Here is a 20,715-nt window from a genome sequence, read left to right as displayed (position 1 = left end):
GTTACCCGCAGTATGTCGGTCTTTAGCTGTAGTTCACTGGACGGTGCAGAGTGCATGAGGCCCAGCAGTGTTCCCATGTCGTCATCTCCGCTGGGTGACAGGACGAGCTGCTGAATGATGAGCAGGGCGTGTTCCCGACACTGGCGGTACTTCACGATGTTGTGAACGCAACGAGCGCCACCAAACTCCCTGAACAGAGCTGGAAGGCAGAGACAGAAAAAGGGGCAGAAATTTAGTCTTTTAACCTCACTGTAATGTTTGCTACACACAATGACCTCAGGCCACGTTATACTGACCACACTGTTACTAGAGCTGCAACGACTGGTAAAATAATCAGGCAGTCGACTGAAAGATGTTTAATGCTAAACGTAATGATAGATGCTAAATGTTTTAGTCCAAGTCCAGAAGAGGGAAATACCAAGGTAGTTGTTTTCAAAATCACATCTTATTAGACTTTATAGACTTCCTGTAAGGTAATGTGATTGATTTTGATGACACTTTAATTTCTTGTTAGTACTTTTGTTTTCATCACAGCATCACTTTTAATTTATAAGTAGACTGGCTGAAAATGTTTCACCCAATTTCTTCCCTGTTTTAGTGCTTTGATTGCCATTTTGCAAAGTCAGAGTGACATTAAGGGTTTGCATGTGCTGCTTGGCACCCGCTGTAGAACTGGCTGTGTTGTAATTGGATGCTTATTTTAGACCTTCACAAAGGAGTGGGAGGTTTTATCTTCATTCTAATTGAAAGCCTGAGCTTTGTAATTATGTTTCATCATGTGGATGTTGTAAGGTCGATTGATTCTAATGATTAAAAGGTCAAAAAAAAAGGGTTGTTCGTGATGTTGTTGGTCTGAATAAAATTTCAGTGTTTTCACTGATGGTACATGGTGGCACTGACCCTGAAAATTTAGCACTGCATTCTTATGTTTGTGATGCACTCTCTAGATAAGACGGACAGTTGAAAGTCTGATGCGTAAAATGTAAATGTAATCAGTGTGTCACAGAGGAGGCCAAAAAACATCATGCACACATCATCCTGTTTTTCTGACGAAAGCCACTAGTCATCATCAAGGTCAGAGAGAGCTCTGAGCTGTCACTGTGCAGCCTGTTGGTTATCTTTGTGACTCATCACATTTCTGACTGAGACACACACATATACACACATATAAACACAAACACACACACACACACACACACACACACACACACACACACACACACAGGGGGTCAATAAAAGACTGAGTGATGTGGGAGGTTTAAGATATTGTAATAAGATACTTTAGTGATCTCCGGGGGAAAATTCTCTTTCCTCTGCATCTCAACAGAGAGGTCAGAGGTCGGTTGATGGTAGAGAATAAATGCTTCGCTCAAGGACACTTCAGTAAGGTGGGTACATGTGGAGACAAACTGACTTAATTTAATACACTTAAATAGGAAAAAAGGCACCTGCAGCTGCAATGTGGCGTTCAAAGGTCCAGTGTGCAAAATTTAGGGGGCTTTACTGACACAATAGGGCAGAAATTAAATGTAATATTCATAAGTATGCTTCCATGAGTGTATAATCACTTGAAAAAAAAGAATCGTTGTGTTTTATTACCTTAGAACGAGCCGTTTTTATCTACAGAGGGTGCAGGTCCTCTTGGGTTGCTATGATTCACAGCCATGTTTCTACAGAGGCCCAGAACTGACAAACCAAATACTGGCTCTAGATATGGCCTTTCGCATTTTTCACGAGATTCACAGCCACCATAAGTTTTCCTACACAATTGGGAGGGGAGGGTGAGACAAAGTGTTTCACAATCTGCAAGCTCACCACTAGATGACTCTAAATCCTACATACTGGTCCTTAAATTTCTTCTTAAGCCAGCTCAATGTGCCCACGACTGCTGTGGAGCATTTTGCCCAATCAAACCTTCTAGAGACACAATTATGAAGGGACACCATTTAAGAAACATCAGTTTCCTTTGAAGCTTTTTCTGTTTACTATTGATTGAAACTGAAGAGTGCAAGAAAGTTTGGACATTCTAAGCAAAAGAGTAGCTGAAAGTTATGAAAAGAACTTTTGTTGTCTCTCCCCATATTAATATCATCCTCCTGGATTTAATACACATTTTAAGACCTGTAAAACTTTTTTTAGGAAACCTCTAATCCTGTGTACAGAACAACGTGCATGTGCCTAAAAGTGTATGTGTATGTGTGTGTGTGTGTGTGTGTGTGTGTGTGTGTGTGTGTGTGTGTTTACCTGCATTAGTGTTGGTAGTATTCGAGCCCTGCAGGAGCACAGTCAGTGTCTCCATCACCAGCCAAGCCAACTGCTTCTGCTCCTCTGCTACTGTGTTGTTTTTAGAGTCGGCTAAAGATGTCAGAAAAACAGAGAGAGAGAAGAGAGGTTAGCATCAGATGACATAATGACAATTACACAGTGAGTGAATGACACAAATAATGAAGGGCATATACTAAAAAAATGTGGACATGGAATATTTCTATCATAAGGCGATAACACAATAAACTGAATTAAATACGTGAAACTGAATTTAGTTTTCTGGCAATCTGTATTTAAAGAAATGTGCTTTTTTTTTTTTTTGCTGTAATGGATAATGGATGCTCTTGATTCAAGTCAGTGCATTTCAGGTCAAGCCTGTAGCTAAATGAGTTAAATCAGCCTGTAGTGGGTTTTTTTTGTTTTTGGTTTTTTTTTTTGGCCAAAAAGCTCACCACTCAGTGTAGCAGTATCAGATACTCAGCTAGAAGTCAGAGCTAACCAACCATGGGCAGCTGCTGTCAGACTCTCTATGTCCACAGAGAAACACTGGAAACACACAGTAGCACTGGAAATACAGAAAGTCCACTGGAGATTTGACAGTTCAAGAAGCAAATTTGTGAAGCACATTTTTGAAAAAGTTTCTGTGTTGTACCTGTGTTGCTGCTAACCATGCTAACACCTCAGAAAAGGCTGACAGGCTCTCAGGTGTGTGTGTGTGTGTGTGTGTGTGTGTGTGTGTGTGTGTGTGTGTGTGTGTGTGTGTCTGGTGGAGTCAAACGTGCCAACATTTTTAAATACTAAGTGGAGGGTTAGCAAAAAATACAGTCTACTCTGTCAGCATAGGTCTTGCAAGGTTCTGGATGATTTAAAACACTAAGTAACTACTGAACTATTTCATCAATTCCAACCTGATTACATGAGGATCTTTAAAGGGCAATTAACACCATCTTAAAAAAACACTGTTTTTGTTGACCCTCAGTGGTTTGATTTATCACTTCTCTGCAGTTTAATCCAGGGTGTGACAGTGCGTCACCATGACAGTGATGTCATGATGTCAGTGTTTGTCACCCTGGTGCTCAGTTACTCTTTTAACGCCTGTTAAATGATTTGTGAATCATGAACTATGCAGTTAACCAGGATCATCTGCAAACATTTCCAGTCTCCAAATTCCTATTTTGCAGAGTTTTTTCAACCAAAATCAGGGAGATGTAATAAATTCAGCAGCCCTGCAAAACAGACCACTCTGCTCATCTTCACTGACCACAAAAACAGGAAAAAATACCAACGAAGAACCTCACCTTGGTCATTATTGTGTGGTTGCTGCTGTGTGGTCGGGTCTTTGAGCAAGGCAGCATACTTGTGCAGCAGGTTGACCAGCACCTCCAGCAGGCCAACCTCCCGCAGCACGTCGCTGAACACGGGGTCGTGCCTGGCCAGCTTCAGCAGCGTCCGGACAGCCGTGATGCTGCAGGCGTGGGACGTACTTGACTTGAGCAGCACGCTAACGCTGAAAAGCTCTTTGCACGGCACATAGTTGAGGCTGAAGACGACAAACTCCAGCAGCTCAAAGTACTTTGCCTGAGCCTCGGGGAGTTTGGCCACACGCTCTGCAAACTGTGACAGGGTGTGCTGCGACTCCAGGATGAAGTAATTGGCCGGCTCTGCTGCATAGATGTTTCCTATTGCATCCAGTAGCATGCAGGCCAGGCGGCTGGTTTTAGCCCTCAGGAAGGCATTCTGAAGCACCGAAAAGGCCTGAATGTTACGCACTGTGTGGCCTGAGAAGGAAGAGAAAGAAAGTTTTTGTAATTATGACAAAATAAATATGAATGACTGATCAGAAGGTTAAATTAATTTAAAATGATCCCAGTTAAGACACTAATCATGGTAGCAAAAAATAACTGCAAAAAAATGAGAAAAAAAGAACTACAAAATTAAGTATATGCAGCATAATTAAGATGAGCAAAATAAAAGAAGTGAATAATACAGAAATAATGTAAATTATTAATTACTGGAGAATGTGAATGATCTCAAAATATCCTAAAAGCATGGTCTCTGTGTAATACTCACTCTACATGATGTATTTATACCATGGTTATGAAAATACTTTGGCTGGAATGTGTCCATTAAAAACCATCAGAAAAGCTCAAACATATTTCAGTTAAACCACACTAAACTGCAGGTAAACATAACAACAACACTTAATTCTGTAAAACTGGCATGAATCTTACCACAATTTAAACAAAAGAAATGACAGCTGGGATACAGATGAAGTGACTCATGCGTGGAAACATTGCATAGCATTGCATCGTGTGTAAGGATGCAAATTATTCAGTACAAGTGTGTAAAAACACAAAGAAAGAGTGGACAGATGGAGGCTGACGACACATTTACATCTCTCATACGCAGAGATACATATGACTCTGCTGGCCTTGATCCAGCAATACAACCTCTTGACTAAACTGAAAGCAGATATCTCCCGATGTTATATAAGATGAGACCAAAATGCCTCCAAGGTGCATTAAAAACTAAAGGGCAGTAACTTCAGGAGGAGTGACACTGAGAAAAATAATCTCATGCAAAAGCACCGCTGGTATTGAGGGGAATCTTTTCATAGCTTTTCACTGTATTTAGTGCAGTATTTGCTGAAAGGAAACCCAATACCCAGTTATGATGCTTTAACCTGCCTAACAAACAAAAGGTTGCTCTAATTTGCTTGAATAGGGCAGCATCAATAAGCAAGATGAAAGTGTAGCACAGTGGCTGAGTTTTGGGATAAACTGGTTTCCTAAAGGTTCTACCCAGCTTTGTTGCACATTTCTCTCATTGTGTCTCTTAGTACACAACAGACAAATTTTTGATTGACCAATGAAGACACACTGGGCCAGGCTGCCCATTTTTCATGAATTAACTGAGTAATTCATGGTCTTGGTTGATGAATGTGATTTTAGTCATTTAATGTTTTTTCTGGTCTTTTGTAAGGAAAGGATTTAATTTCTGTTAGCTGTTACTAAAAACTAATAATTTACATCACTTCACACAAATCTGTTTTTTGATTTGGCATGAAATTGTTCCTTGATATCTTTCTGAGTGACTACAAAGAGAAAAAATAAAATGAAACACTTTTTGAACTTACCCTAAGATCTCTCTTTCAACTGTTCCCTCACATCATTTTATCACTCCACAGTCAACAATACTGGTTCAATTGGTTGGAACGGCTCTCTCAACACAATCCTTTATCTTTGTCAAACATTTTTGTCGTTTGACAAGAAAAGTTTGCGGTTTGCTTTGTCAACTTGTATTTGGAGTAAGAAAGCATCAAGGGACAAAAATCTTTATTTAATGTCAAAATTCACCTGTAAGTTCTTCAGCTCTGTAAAATTTAAGTCCCATGTGTTTTGGGAATTCAATAAAAATACTGAGAGTCAATTACATGTTTTAGGTGGTGGTATGTCCCTAACCTAGGATGGAGTGCAAGAGCATGAAGGATGGATGTTATCCATGAACTAAACACATTATCTGACCTTCATTTTAAGGTTGAGTAGCCAACATAACTATGACTCACCCACACAGGAACACACATAAGAAACGTTACACTAACATGTGCCATTACACAAACCAAAATGCACACAGCCCTTAAGTGAATGTGGCGAGCTAATTAGGCGTGTAAGCGGACCCTCACACCATGATGGCTTCTGGTAATGACTTTACACACAGCTGGAGCTGTCATTAGGTGGGTAAACACGAAGTGTGTATGTGTGCGTGTGTGTGAGATAAAACAGGCAGCAGAGCTCTGCTGCGTTAGTGCCAGAGTTTATGAGGTTAGGAAGCTGCCATCAGCCAGGGGACAGAGGTGAAAAGTTAGGTTACAACACTGTGTTCAAACCTGTCACATGGAAACATGAAACTTTCATCATGGGTGCTTCCCTAAATCAAAAAAGTTTATTCAAAACAAAGTCTTAAAGGATCGGTGTCTTTTGCCCTTACTGAACATTTTACAGCATATATACTGTATAGATAGGAAACCTGGGGAGAGAGTTACATGCATGACATGCAACAAAGGTCCCTGGCTGTAATCAAACCAGTGATTTTATATAGTGGGTAGCGTGCAGATCTCTGGCAGGCTACCTGAAAAGAATATTCAAATATAACCCTTATAATAACCAACATTTTGATTAGTAACTGTATATTAATCAAACATGTTTTCTCAGTACCTGGAACAGATTACATGTAACTAGTCATTCCATAACAGTGCTAGTAGGTTGACCTTGTTTTAGCCTAGCAATTGTTGATGACTTACAGCCTTTACTGGCCGGCTGAGAGGAGTCAGTAGTTAGTTTAGGTTTTAGGAAGGTATTCAAAAACTGCCGCTGCCACAAGAGGTCTTTGAACTCACAGTCATAAATGTGCACAAAAAAATTAGGCTGATGGGTTCAGTAGTTTGAGAGATTAACTGCACACAAGCTCCAGTCGCACTGGTCACACTCACACACGCAACACCTGGTGGAGATAATAAAACAGTTATAATATTGTGTCACTTGCCCTTGTGTCAACAAGACCAAAGACACACCTTTTTGTACTTCACTATTTGATAAGAACTGTTATACGGAAGCATGAATGCATTATAATCCTTTTAGATGTAAATAATTATTATATGGTTGGCATATAACATTCAGCCTGTTTCTTAAATGACACACTGTAAAAGGAAGCGGGGGGGGCACAAGACAGAAGGCCAGGAGGGACGGTTTCTTGGGCAGCACAAGTAAACATGTGGCCTGAGACAATTCTCTGAATCACTAAAGCGTCTCTGGACTCGAAAGAGCCAATTTGTATGCAGGAGGCTTCGGGCATTCATCTCCAGCAGTGTGACAGGCGGCAGAGTTGCCATGGTGTCTGTCAACAGGTTAAGCTTACTGGGATCAGCCAAGCATCAAAGTCATTTCAGGGATTAAGATTTGACGGGGAGATACGGCAGCTGGGGTATACATAAAGACTTTTCCACAAGTAATTCCTCTCTTGTTTCGGGGCTTTGGGCAAACCGAGTTGGTGAGAGTGTGGGGAAGCGGGTCTGTGATCACAAAATCACTGGGATGTATCCTGGATGGGGGAGGGAGAGAACATCTTCACTGCTGTAACATTTACCATCAAAGTGTACTTCTTTGGGTAATGACAATGGACGGAATAGGCGCTTTACCGTAATCGTTTTCATTGTCTGGTATTTTGTGGGTTGTATAATAGTGAGATGGATAAGAGCACATCTGACTGAACTGAGATGCTGCATGCAACATGCAAGTAAGAAAAAGATCACAGGCAAATCAGAAATGAGGAAGTTAGAATAGCTTCAGGTAGGTTTGCCTTATTTTTTACTGAATTAAGGACATTCCACTCAGACCAGAGAGCTTATATTCACAGAAGATGTTAATTAGACAAAAGTGTCTGTAAAATAAAGGAAGATGTGATGTTTCATTACATTTCATTATGTGGGAGGCATTTTCTTCTGCAGTAGCAGCTCTTTATTTCTGTAATCAAATATTATTTAGACGTAAAATCTGTCCCAGGACTGCCCAATCAAAGGACCTGACTGGAATGAAAAATCTAGCTAGTTATGGAAGTAATTAAAAGTGGCTGATGAATTTAATGATTAACTAGCGACAGTTGCTGCCATTAACACACCTTTCCCAGAAGGCTGCGGGAGAACAAAGCCAGGCAGCAGGAAGGGAGCTCCGGTTGTCAGGCCAGCAGGTTTCAGTTCTGTCACCCCATATGTGGTCAGACAGGTAACCAGGTTGACCAGATCCTTCAGTGCATCCTTTGATTCATCCTCCTTGGCCTGTTCCAGTCTGCATACAGTCAGAGAATGTACCAATGTTCACAAGACACACTCAAGGGGCACAACATGTTAGCTGAGGGAATGAAGTCCGACGTTGTACCTGAGCATGAGATCGCAGAGGAAGGCGTAACCCTGGCACATTCGGAAATCGTCCAGCAGGGTCTGCGACACGTCACTGGAGTCTTTGAGGAAACAGGACAGGCCGGCGAACATCTCCACAATTTCCAGTGGTGACAGATCATCAGACTGTTGCATGTTCTGAACACACGTGCCCAGGCATTCCTTCTCTGTGGAGGGAGGGACGGACAGCAGAGGGGGTTATGGCTGATCCCACAGAGCAATAGCTTCCTTAAAGTTTCGAGTAGACACAGTAGTACACTGGAACAGCACATATGTCTGGTTTCAGTTTGTCTAGTTCCCTATTTTTGTCTAGATCTACTGTACAGTGCTGCAAAAAGATTTCTACAACATCTGAATTTTGGCCAAGTGTGTTCTGCTATAAATGCATGAGTTATGGACACATTTGAAGCTTTCCAGCTTTTTTCTAAAATAAAAGGATCCATGTGTGTATGCTCACATATACAGTATAAACTGAAGAAAAATAACATGTATGCCTTGATACTTGAATAAACAAAAAATAAGCAGGCTTTCCTCATTACTTTAGTGGAACATATTCATTGTAGCTTAAATCCCCTAACAAACTGTCCCACGCAGTTCTGTCAAAATGCAAACTGTAAATTCTCCTGAATTATCTGTGTGCTTTAAAAATGTCAGTAAACAAACTTTTGTTTGCTTTGTCATTATTTTAACAGTGCCTTCCCTGCATGACAGATGTTTTGCATGAGCCTCTTTGTTGGATCTGTGCACTCAAGTTTATAGCTCCTTCACATGGATTACACTGCATTTTATGAATTTTCATGTGGTCAAATGCACGCCAGATAAACTCCAGATATGGTTTGGGTATTTGGATCATCAATGTGTCTTATACTACGTATACACAATCAAGTCTTGTCTGACTGGGAATGAACTGCATATAAACGACTAATAAACCCACACATGTACACATATGTCCTACACATGCATGTTCATTTCTACATACCGTGTATATATTTGACCACGTTGACACTGAGGCCGTGCCGAGAGATGGTGGTGAGCACCTCCCCTGCGCTCCTCCTCCAGGGCAGGTTGTGGGGGGGGCACCAGGAGGTGATGGCACTGAACAGCAGCTGGAGGTCGTCCTTTTGGGCCAGCTCCTCCGCCGGAGACACAAAGGTGCAGAGCTTCACCAGGATCTGCAAGAGAGGAAAGGAGAGGAGATTGATTCCGGCCGACGGCATCAGCCTGGGAATGATCTGATAAAGCTGCTGCTGGTAAAAAAAAAAAAAAAAAAAAAAGGCTTGCAAAGTCAGGCCCAAGTGTTTCATTGTGAAGGTAGAAGAGTGTTTGTTACATGTGTCTTTTGTGAAAAAGATTCAGGGACTATGGTCATAGTAGCAGTTAGAGAAAATGAAGTAACACCTATCAGGTAAATAATCCACCGATTCTTTTATATCAGTGCAAATACAAATTTTAACTCTCATACGAAATCCATAAACTTCTTAACCAATTACCATCAGGCTCTACAAGAGTTGAATTTATGCTAAATCAACAACAAACCACTGATATTTGCCTTTGCACAAGTAAAATGTTTTTTTTTGACAATGTTTGTATTAAACTGGCAGTCTTCCATTTTTCACTCTGCACCAGACAATTAAAATGAAATGGAAATGAAAAACAAAACGTTAAATAATTGTTTTTCAGTGGTAGTAGAGGCAAGAGTAGAAGCTAGGGCTGAATTATTTTTAAAAATCATTTGACACTTTGATATTGTAAGCAATATGGTTTGTGATACTGGAGGGAATGCTGATTTTTACATCATTATTCTAATCTGTATTGAAAAACAAAGTAAAATGAAAATGCTGCGTTTTTTTTGCTGAGATCTGTACCAAACAAAAATGTTTTTAAGTTTGTAGAATATGACATCTAGAGCAGCACATCTCTGCAGCACAACACTATTTAATTTAAAATGATATAGTGACACACATCTTTCTTTCAACAAATATTGGATCTCCTGCAATTTTGTTTTATTGTTCAGCCCTAATACTGAATAACAATCTTCTAGCTGTGGATCTTAGTGGACAAGCATTTGTCTTTTTACCTGGACGAAGACCTTCTGGAGCAGCGCCCTTCTGTCAGCCAGGGGCAGCTCCTGCTGGGTGTGGCCCTGGCCTGGGGTCTTCTCCTGGGTGGCTGGTGGAGGCGGTGGTGGCTGCGGGGTGGGACCTACTGGGGCCTCGGCCATGTGAGGCAGGTCGAAGAACAGGTAGAGGCATTTGACCAGCGTGGAGGGTACGGACATAGTCGTCATGCAGTCCACCGTTTTCTGAATGGGGGGAGAAGAGATGAAAGGGGAAGGAGTACAAAAGACATTGTGAAAAATAAATATTAAATTCACTTCAGAAAAGATGCTCAGATGAACCAAAACAAAAGATTTACACACAAGAAGCTTTGCAGTGAGCTGCTGTATCATTCTGCACCAGAAGCACGATTCCACTGATAATCGAAATATTTAATCATTGCCCTGCCTAAAGTGCAGAACAAAATCTACTGAATACATAAAGATGAAAATGCCTTTTTGTTTTTGGTGTACATTTGATAAATGGGCATTTTGTTGTTGTGTTATGATTCATGGCTGTGTTTCCATGAAAAAACAAGGCAGAACTAGCTTTGAGGGAAGTGTGTGTGTGTGTGTGTGTGTGTGTGTGTGTGTGTGTACATCATCATGGCAAGGAAAATGACTTGAGAAAGAGATGGGGTTTGTGCTCACTGAGGCGATTGATTCAGATAATCAAACGCTGCCTCCAACGCACGCACACACAAAGCAACACACACAGAGAAGGAGCCAATGCTGACAAATTATCTCACTCCTCCTTTCACTTACACACATGAGCTCTCATATTAGACAGCAACCACACACACACACACACACACACACACACACACACACACACACACACACACACACACACACACACAAACAATGACCCTCCCATTTACTCCAGCTCTGTCCGCACAGAGAGACTGTGGACAGGGATGAATAACAGAGCCCAGCAGGGCAACACGCACACACACACACACACACACAGACACACACACAGATTCAGTCCCTTAGCTGATCGATGGAGAGAGGGAGTGGGGGAGGGAGAGGAAAAAAAGAGCAAGACATTGACAGTGGAAGCAGGTCTTCAGGGGAGTACATAGTTAATAGTGAGTCAGTATAATGGAAGACTATAGCGGCACCTGTGGTACACCAAGTGTGTGTGTGTGTGTGTGTGTGTGTGTGTGTGTGTGTGTGTGTGTGTGTGTGTGTGTGTGTGTGTGTGTGTGTGTGCGCGCGCGTTTTTAAGAGGCTGTGACATTTTGGCCCTGCTGCAGCTCTGAGGTCAAGGTTACTTGGAACCATCAATCAGAGAGAAAACCAAAGGAACATTTTTATTGGCTGTGTGTGTGAGAGAGAGAGAGAGAGAGAGAGAGGGAGAGAGAGAGAGAGAGAGAGAGAGAGAGAGAGAGAGAGAGAGAAGGAGAAACAGACTTTGTGTACAGCTTATAACTTTGACAATGCAGAGGGAGAGCCGAGCAGTGAAGCTGTTGGTCTGGCAGTAAATGTACAGTTTCGGTTTGTCAATGAATAAAGGCTGCAACTCCTCAAGCACTGAGGGGAGCTCCTGAGTGTGTTGTTTTCCAACTGCTGGAATAAAGTCACCACCACGATCAGCTCTTCCTATGTTAAGGGAGTATTACAATAAGTTTTACACAAATACCACCATAATACCATAAAGCCCATAAAATATCAAGCATGTGTGAGGGTATGAAAAATAGATACTACAAGTCTTCTTATAGCAGTTTCACTATTTTTGACATTCTTTAAACCTTGCACTGTCTTTGTTATTTGTTTTTGCCGTTTGCACATGCTCAGGTCCCGCATGTGACCCTGAAACCAGAAACGCACTGAAACCAACCAAAAATCTTAAATGGGTGCGTGCTAAAGCACTTTATGTGCATTATATAGCACCTTGGACCCTGAGGAACAAACAACAAAACAGTCTCCAGAATAAATAAAGAAAGTTTGCATAAGTTCTCACTTATTTGTAATTATATTTTCTCACTTCACTTTTGTACTCATTTGTATATACACACGTTTCTAAGAACAAAACCACATTTCTTCTGTCTATGGACATTTATCATTATTTTTATTTCCCACTTACTTTGGCAATGTATCAGACTTAGCCTGGCAATGTAAATGTCTGTTTTCCATACCAATAAAGCTCTTTTGAATTAAACTGAATTGAACAGAGACAGATAAAGGAAGCAGAGACACAAGGAGAGAGAAAGAAGAAAAGTCGGCATGAAGTGAATCTGTGTGTGTATGTTTCAAAGAGAAAGACAAGCATACTGGGAATGCAGAGTGTGAAGGGCACCTGCAAAAGAGGAAGACAGCATGGAGGTAGCAAGATGGAGCTACAAACAAAAATATTGCTGTTTTATCATCTAAGGGAGGAGAGCAGAGGTTAGAGAAAGAGAGAGAGAGCGAGGGGGACGGCATTAAAGAGAGAGGGGTGACGTCAGGTTTATGGGAGGCCAGCTGCCAGGAGAGTCCTTTGTTTTACTGTCTGAGACACCAGAGGAAAGGAATACAAATCCATTAAACCCTGTCACTCTCTGACACACACACACATGCACACACACAAACAAACAGGACTGTGAGCCACCCTGCTCTGTGATGGATCATTCTTTTTCCTGTCAAGTTTGTGTGCACTGATATCAAACTGAGGCTTGTTTAGGCTACCATCAGCACTGGCCATGGATGTGGGAGATGTGGAGGCTAAAAAACTTTTTTCATTTATTGTGAAGGTCCTTCATCATACAGTCACAGATGTGCACAAAAAATTAGACTGATCGGTCCCATAGTATTCAAGAGTTGACACAAATGAGAATTGAAGGAACAAAGAATTTATATCTTCTATTAACAATGAAATTCTAGGCTTTGAAAGTGAACAATTGGATGTTTATTTATGTCCATGACATGTTTGTTTTCATTTTAATGAGTGGGATGTCTGAAAGTTGCTGAAATAAAAGCTGTGAAGCTGTTAAATCTTGTGTTGAGAATTGTGATGGCATTTTCAAAATTGGCTTCAGGTTTGCTTCAAGATAAGCACTTAAAACCCAAGAGCTGTAACAGAGCTGCAAAAATGTCATTAAATGGCAAAGACTGAAGGACTGCATTTGTATGGACAGCTACCACTTGTAATTATGCCCAAATGTACAAATCTAAAGCTTAATTTTAGATTCATAAATTCATACAGGGAAAGAAAAACTTCTGTGGCTCAACAAGAATAAAACTGTAACAGTCTGGCATCTCTCTCTCCAACCATAAAATACAGCCAATCTGCCTTCACTTAAAACTGACACGATACTTCAACCAAAGAAAATGTACAAGAATGCATTTTCAAAAGGCTGCCAGGACTATAAAGCTGAACCAAACCCTAACAGAGGAGAAACTTAATTTCGGTGACATGAGAGTGGTTTAAATCCTGATGTGTTTCGTGTTTGCTGTGGGCACCAGAGAGGCTACTTCAGACACATGTCAATTAAAGCAAAAGAGAGGTTGAAAAATAAACCTTGTTTTTATTCTCTGGCAGCAGAGGATTTGCTTTGTGCATGTGTACAAGCCTGAATGTGTGTATTTTTGAACTGCAGTGTACACAGTAAACAGTGGCACTTAAATGTCTCCCCTTGAGGCCTTCATCCTTCAACAATTCTGCTCTAGTACTGCAGAGAACATCATCTTAAACACAATGCAGCAGAAACAAACCAGCATTAGCACAAACCATACTATAGCTCACCTTTCTCTCAAGATTCCAAATATATTTTTCCACAAATTCTTCAAGGTGAAACAAATGTGGACATGACCTGAAGTAAAATATTTCTACAATGTTGTTTACAATGAATGTGTGTTTGTGTTTTTTGTGCGATTCAAATTAAAAGCAGAGTGGATTTAAGCGGTTTTAGAACATGTCTGCAGAAGGAGGGAAGAAATGTTTGACTCAACAACAACAGTGAATTTCTGATGTGCAGTGGAGCAGAAAAGGCAGGCAGCTGACAGCAATGCTCCTCTCAAGACCTCCAGAGGAATGCGGGCCGAAAAGTTCAAAAGATGTCTGCTGACCATAGTGAAAGAGCACAATGAAAAAAAAAGATCATACTGTCTAATCTATAAAACGAGAGCCAAAGAATCTGCCATGTAAAATTCAGATTGTGGAGTGGTGTTACGTGGTGATCAGATGCTAGACACACAAATCCACTTTATGACTTGATCTCATTCCATGTAATTTTGAAAATATGACAATAATGCGATTCATGTGACATAAATGACTGACAAGAAAATAAACATAAGGGGCAGCATCAATTCCTGCATTCAGTGCAGGAGAGCAGATTTAACAAATGAGAATAAGGTGGGAAGGTGGGATGAATCCACTGGGGATTTTTACTTCTACTCAAGAGCCTGTTTCTCAGTTCTTACAGAGGCTGATGCTATTTTCTGCTGGGAGATCAAAGAGGGGAGATGCAAATGGGTCAAAGAGAGACAACGCTGAGAAACCTCTTTTTCTGTTGTTTCCCCCGATTTCATCTTGCATCTACACTCACACGTATGAGGGCAATTCTTACAAATAAACAAAAAATCAAGGACACAGAAGAAAACACACTTGGTGTATAAGCATAGGGCACAAAAAGAACAATGTGATGCAAATGAGTACAGTGTTATTTAACCAACCTGTCCAGAGGACGCCAACAGGTTGATGGTGGTCAGAAGCATCCAGCCACGACTCGCCTCCTCACTCTGGTTCACCTCCAGGAACTGGACAATAGCTCGACTGGCTGCCTCTGGAAAAGCGCACACACACATAAACACACAGTTAACTAGATGGAAAGTGACAGCTCCTTGCAACAGGCAGATGGGCTGCTGGAACAATGATCAGTTATGCAACGAATAAATCATCTTGGTGAATGTGACATGAGTCTTGTCTACAGCTCATTTCTGCAGCTGAAAAAAAAACATAATTTGCATGAGTACATATTAACATATTACATATGTTATTAGCACAGGTTGTAATCAAATGTGTGATCTTCCAAAAGAGCTACACATGAGGGGAAAAATGAAAGGAGGTATTTCAACTTTTGACGTTATTCTCAACGTATCAACTTTATTCTCAAAATCAAAAAAGAAAATCTTCCTCATAGTTCTTTTCTCTCATGCTTAAGACCCATATTGAAAGTATGACTTTTTGTTGAGATTTTGACTTTATTCTGCAAAATTTTAAAAATTATTTTTGGTCTCACTTGTTCCCTTATGCCTGGGACCCAATACTCCTCTATATTTTCCAGATTATATCTTGTCTCAAAAGTATATTCTCTTGCTTTATAAATAGTGCAGAAGAGGGGAAAGACCTAATTTTGCAGATGCCTTTAGTATTTACACTCTTCATTGAACAACATATTTAAAATAAACGTAAAAGTAAGGTTAAAAAAAAAAAAAAAAAAAAAAAAGCAGACAGATGTCAATCTCACATGTGGCTCCAAAATCAATCATTACTCCCTTTATGGTAGACACTAATTTACTCTATAATAACCAGTAAATTCAGATTTCAGACACTTATGAATCCTTGCCATTTTGTGTCATCATTGACAGGTGTAAAGTCAAGCAACTATGAAATGCAATGGATTGCACTGTGGGCAGAAAGCAAAACACCAGAGAATGACAGATTGTATCACACATATGCAGTCAGCTTTCATTGGAGAAAGAAACATGCTTTTGAAAATGTTTGCTTAAAAACCTACCAACAAGATGAGATAAAGTCTAGTTCTATCTCACCAGTGTCGTATTTATTTGGGTGGATTTAAACCAAATCAAAAACAGTTGTTTCGATGATGACCTAATACTGCAAATTCACTCAAGAGCCTGAGTCAGTGACTGACTCAGTCTAAAGAGGCCTGGTGACCAGCTGGAGGAGTGTGTGTTTAACGGTGTTGCAAAATCAGAGCTGTTCTAGTCTTAAAAACAACCCACCACATGTTCAGACAGAGATGAGAGGGAGACAACACGGAAGGAAAAATCAGAGAAGGGAAGCTGGAGACACACACACACACACTCACGCGTGCATGCAAGTGTGTGTACTGTCTGTCGGTCTGTTTAACGTCTCTCCTGTGGGGAAGCCACAGTCAAAGCTGCCACTACTGTCAAAGCTGTGAGGAGATGCTGCTGGCTCACCTGTAGTGAAGACTAAACTTTCATTGATTGAACACACTGCATTGGTCCTTTGTAAAAAAAAGTGAGTGACAAACGCTTACTTTTTCACATTTTAGTCAGCCGAGGGATAAAACAGACAATGTTCTGAATGGATGAAAAGATCACAGGAAGGCACGGGAAAAGTAGATCATCCTTGTGACAAAAAGCACACCGGTTATTGGAAGTAACCGCAACTGATGCCAAAGCAGTGATAAATTGATGTTTACAACTCCTTCCTATTACCTCTTTACTGTAATAAATCAGCGTGTCAGCGGGCTCACCTGTGGATTTATTAGAGGCTCTTCGTCTGATCTCAGTCACCATGAGCCGTGAGACCTGGGTGGTGAACTGCAGCAGGTCAGAGAACTTCTCCGTCATGCTGCTGGGTGGAGCATTCCCAAACACCTAAAACAGGGAGATCAGCTTTGGTTAAATCAGAAAAACCTGCAAATACAGAAATAATTTGAAAACTACTTAGGTAATAAAAAGCCAGTGTCAAAGACAAGGGATGCCCTCATCATGTCTTTTTGTTGCCAGTTATATCTCCCAGTGCACAGCTGATACAGTGATACAGTTTTTTTTTGTTTTGTTATAGAAGCTGGTATAGCAGTATTGTGAGCCCAAGAATGACAGTGCAGCACTAAATGTAAATGTTTTCTTCACTAGCCCAGTTGGGCAAGTGGGTCAGAAATCTACTTGCCCAAAGTCAATTTTTACTTGCCCCTGTACAAACTGTTTTATTTATTAGTCCACATCAAATAACAAGAAAGAAAGACTTAAGTTAATTGTCATGTTAAATCTATGGCTGCAGTGTCTATAAAATGTCAGAAGACAGAAGTGAAAAATGTCCTCCCAGTTTCTCCAAGTCCAAGATGATGTCTTTAAATGAGTTGTTTTGTCAGTCCAAAACCCAAAGACATTTAGTTTAATATGATAAATACCAGAGAAAAGCAGAAAATCTCCATATTTGAGAGGATGAAAACAGTTTTTTCTACCATATTTGCATGAAAAATTACTTCAGCCATTATTTGAATATCAAAATAGTTAACTAGCTTCATTCTTTTTACCACTTGCCCAGTCCTGCAAGTGAGTTGCAAGATTTATTAGCCCGATTTGGCATTTTACCTTGGGCAAGCCTTACTGTTGAGCTCTGGAGATGCCAGTCAATGAGTTTTCCTGCAAATGTTTCACAATAAAAGCCACGTCCATGTGAAAGCAACACAGGGTGGGTACACAATGGGCAACTAGAAAGCACGAATTATTTTTGCTTAATATCAGCCAATAAAGATCAGTGGACAATCAGTCTGGGCATCCCTATCAAGGACATACTAATATATGTTACAATAAAATAAACAGAAGAAATGTCTTCATAAGAAGAGTTAAACCAGCCATAGCGAGAAGAAAGATTTATTTCTTTGAACATTTTGCTGATTATTTCTTTATTAGATGGGAAAGAGAAAATCAAATGAATTAGATATCAACTGCTATTAAAGCCTGCAGTTCCTCACAATTACAGCAGTAATCACATCAACCAGGAATGAACAGGACTCATTAAGGTGGAGGTACACTGGCTTACATCTCTCTGTCCTAATTTTACAACCACAAAGCACACTGCAGCCTGAGCCTTTGGGGGAGCAGGGCAAAGATAAACTACATTTCATTCAACAACGAATCATCATGTATTTATTTACCCAGCAAATCTGACAAGAAAGTAGGCCTGGAGCCCGGTGTCCTGCTGCACCGGGAGTACTCTACTTTTGAATTCTGACATGAATTATGCCACCAGTGAGTGAATTGCAGCCAGCTCTGGATAATTAGCTGACAAGTCAAGAGACCCTTGGTAAGGTACTTGAGCCTGACGAGAACACTCAACAGGGCTGCTTGCAGCAGCAGCAGCTACAAAACAAAGAGGAACACAACTCCATCAGTGTAATGTAAAGAAAGTCTGTAAATAAAGAAATCATTTCACTGAGCTCTGCATTCTCTGTCTTGTTGGATAAACACACATGCAGACATTTTAATACATTAATATATGCCCGTTCCATTTCAAAGCTCCCCTGCATGACTTCCCATTAAGTCTCTCTGCATCACAGCACTTCATATACTAGTTATTTACGCATTTTACACTTAGGCAATCAGTAGGTTGTCATTTGTCAAATTTACATGTGTTTGTGATTGTCATTAGTGCTAAACTGATTAGTGTATTATCCAATTAACACCAAAATAATTAGAAACAATTTTTGAAAAACAATCAAGTTATTTAAAGCTTGACTACCGGACTTTTACCCATAAATGAATGTGAAGCCCTTGTCAAATGCAAACGTTAACATACTGCTAGCCCATCACCACAAAGTAAATCTCTATGTATTTTGCAGTATTCCAGAGTTTTTAAATCTGGTGTCTGTGGTGACAATTCCACACTGGCGCTTTAGCAGTAATCCATTTTACAGTAACCAGCAATGAGAGCTGAAGGAGGAAGCAACCGTAACGACAGAGCAACTACAGGAACTAGGAGTATGCAGATAAATATGTCATAGAGACTGGAAAAGACTATTATTCCCACATTTCTTCAAACTGTAATTGCTGAAGATCAGGTGCCTCTCCTGTTTGTCATTTCAATCATGTGTGATTACAAAGTTCAAAGGAAAAGGTCTATGATCAACACATTTTCAATTAAACTTAGTGTTGACAGGGAGTTCACTACCTTTGCATGACCTCATTCTGTTACACATCTGTCTACCAGGTGTGCATTAGACAATATTCACTTTGTCAAATACTTCTGGTCGGGTTGATCCTAATATGGCTGCGTGTCATCAAGGAGCTCAAGATTTAATTCCAAGCCCAAAGCTGGACTAAAAACATGTATCTCATTGTTCTCTATTTAGCTCTACTGCAACTATAAAGTCAACATACTTGCACAAGTCCACAAGCTCATTTCCATCAGATTTAACTGCAGGCTGTTCAAACTGAATCTGGGAGGTGACGAGTCAGGTGTGTATGATAATTAACCACAGATTTTAATTCCAAATTGTTCCCAGGTGACATCTCTTTTATTTAGCTCATATCAATCCATCCATGATGTGTGAATTGATGGAGCACCAACTTGTCTGTAACACCAACATCCAATTGAGTGATTGACATCTATTAATCTTCTTTGAAAACTACATGGACAAAAAAAAAACAGGCTTGAACGCCAGCCACACACACCACAGGACCAAAATTAATGCTTTCCAGTAAACTGGCTGTCAAGTGAGAGAATTGATATCTGTTCTGTTCTGTTCAGAATTGTAATTTCGACCGCCGAAGTTCACCTGCCTGTGTTTTGGCAGCCTCCAGCTCTCCCTTCACCCCCGGTGTAACTTACCCTGTTAAATACGGGAAGCATCATATAGAGCTTCTCTTCCTGCTCCTTCTGGGTCATGTGGCGAGGAGGGTGGCACAGTTCAGAGAAGAGGCGTCGCAGGTGCATCAGGCCCAGCGCATTGTCCTGGGGGCTACACTCCTCCTGCCTGGGCCGCCCCATGATTCTCTTCACCATGTTCATCTTTAGCGGCTTTGTCAGAGCAAAGGCAGCCCTGCAGACAGGAAAGAAGAGGTTTAAGATGTGTCTTAATGCAACTGAAAACACTTAAACTTCCTGTTAGGCTGAGTATTGAAACTTGTTACTATTTTGGTACCAACTAAACTGTGACCATAGCATCCAGTATCCACCATCAAATTATTTAAGCTGGCATTGCACACTTTATCAGATTCATAGTCTAGTAAGTACTTCTTCTTTAATCATTGTCATTTAACATTTGACAAAAGGGTTTTGGAGAAAACCTTGCCCATTTCCCATAACGTGAATTTTCGCAGTGTGGGATCAATAAAGTTGAACTTATATTACCAGTATCATTTTAGTACTGGTCTCAAATATAAACTCATATCAGCACTATTACTGTAAAAAAAACCATCAAACCAGCCCTACTGTACTGATCTCCATTAACTGTGTAAGTAAGTTGAAAATGTGACATAATGATATAAAAATGTAGCAGGTAGAGCTGGGGGACAAAAGCAAATATTACAACGATTGACCAAATACCTCCATATCAATATTTATTAATATCGCAACAATATTGTGGGGATGACTATTTGTGCTTTCATAAAATATTAACACAGAGATTTTTGATAAATAATCATCAACAATGTGGATATAATGACTAAGGCAGCAAGGACAACTAACAGAACTTCAATGTAG

The 20,715-nt window shown here is 40.4% G+C and overlaps 1 protein-coding gene across 2 annotated transcripts in view; it reads right to left on the bottom strand.

Moving 5' to 3' along the window:
- The window catches only part of wdfy3 (WD repeat and FYVE domain containing 3), an 84,999-nt gene extending 64,951 nt beyond the window's left edge, over positions 1-20,048 (bottom strand). For both annotated transcript variants that reach the window (XM_084728186.1, XM_084728187.1), the window contains exons 1-10: positions 19,843-20,048; positions 16,760-16,883; positions 14,967-15,076; positions 10,293-10,517; positions 9,195-9,387; positions 8,196-8,382; positions 7,939-8,105; positions 3,564-4,043; positions 2,245-2,355; positions 6-199 (exon numbers count right to left, since the gene is read on the bottom strand). In XM_084728186.1, the coding sequence (XP_084584312.1) occupies positions 6-199; positions 2,245-2,355; positions 3,564-4,043; positions 7,939-8,105; positions 8,196-8,382; positions 9,195-9,387; positions 10,293-10,517; positions 14,967-15,076; positions 16,760-16,883; positions 19,843-20,022 (1,971 nt within the window). In that variant the 5' untranslated portion in view covers positions 20,023-20,048. The remainder of the gene's footprint in view (positions 1-5; positions 200-2,244; positions 2,356-3,563; positions 4,044-7,938; positions 8,106-8,195; positions 8,383-9,194; positions 9,388-10,292; positions 10,518-14,966; positions 15,077-16,759; positions 16,884-19,842) is intronic.
- Between the last annotated feature and the right edge of the window lie 667 nt (positions 20,049-20,715).

The sequence above is a fragment of the Lutjanus erythropterus genome, chromosome 10 (assembly GCF_056507025.1).
Source record: "Lutjanus erythropterus isolate fLutEry1 chromosome 10, fLutEry1.hap2, whole genome shotgun sequence".
In the NCBI taxonomy this organism is placed as follows: domain Eukaryota; kingdom Metazoa; phylum Chordata; class Actinopteri; order Lutjaniformes; family Lutjanidae; genus Lutjanus; species Lutjanus erythropterus.
This window is presented reverse-complemented; position numbering and strand designations above follow the sequence as displayed.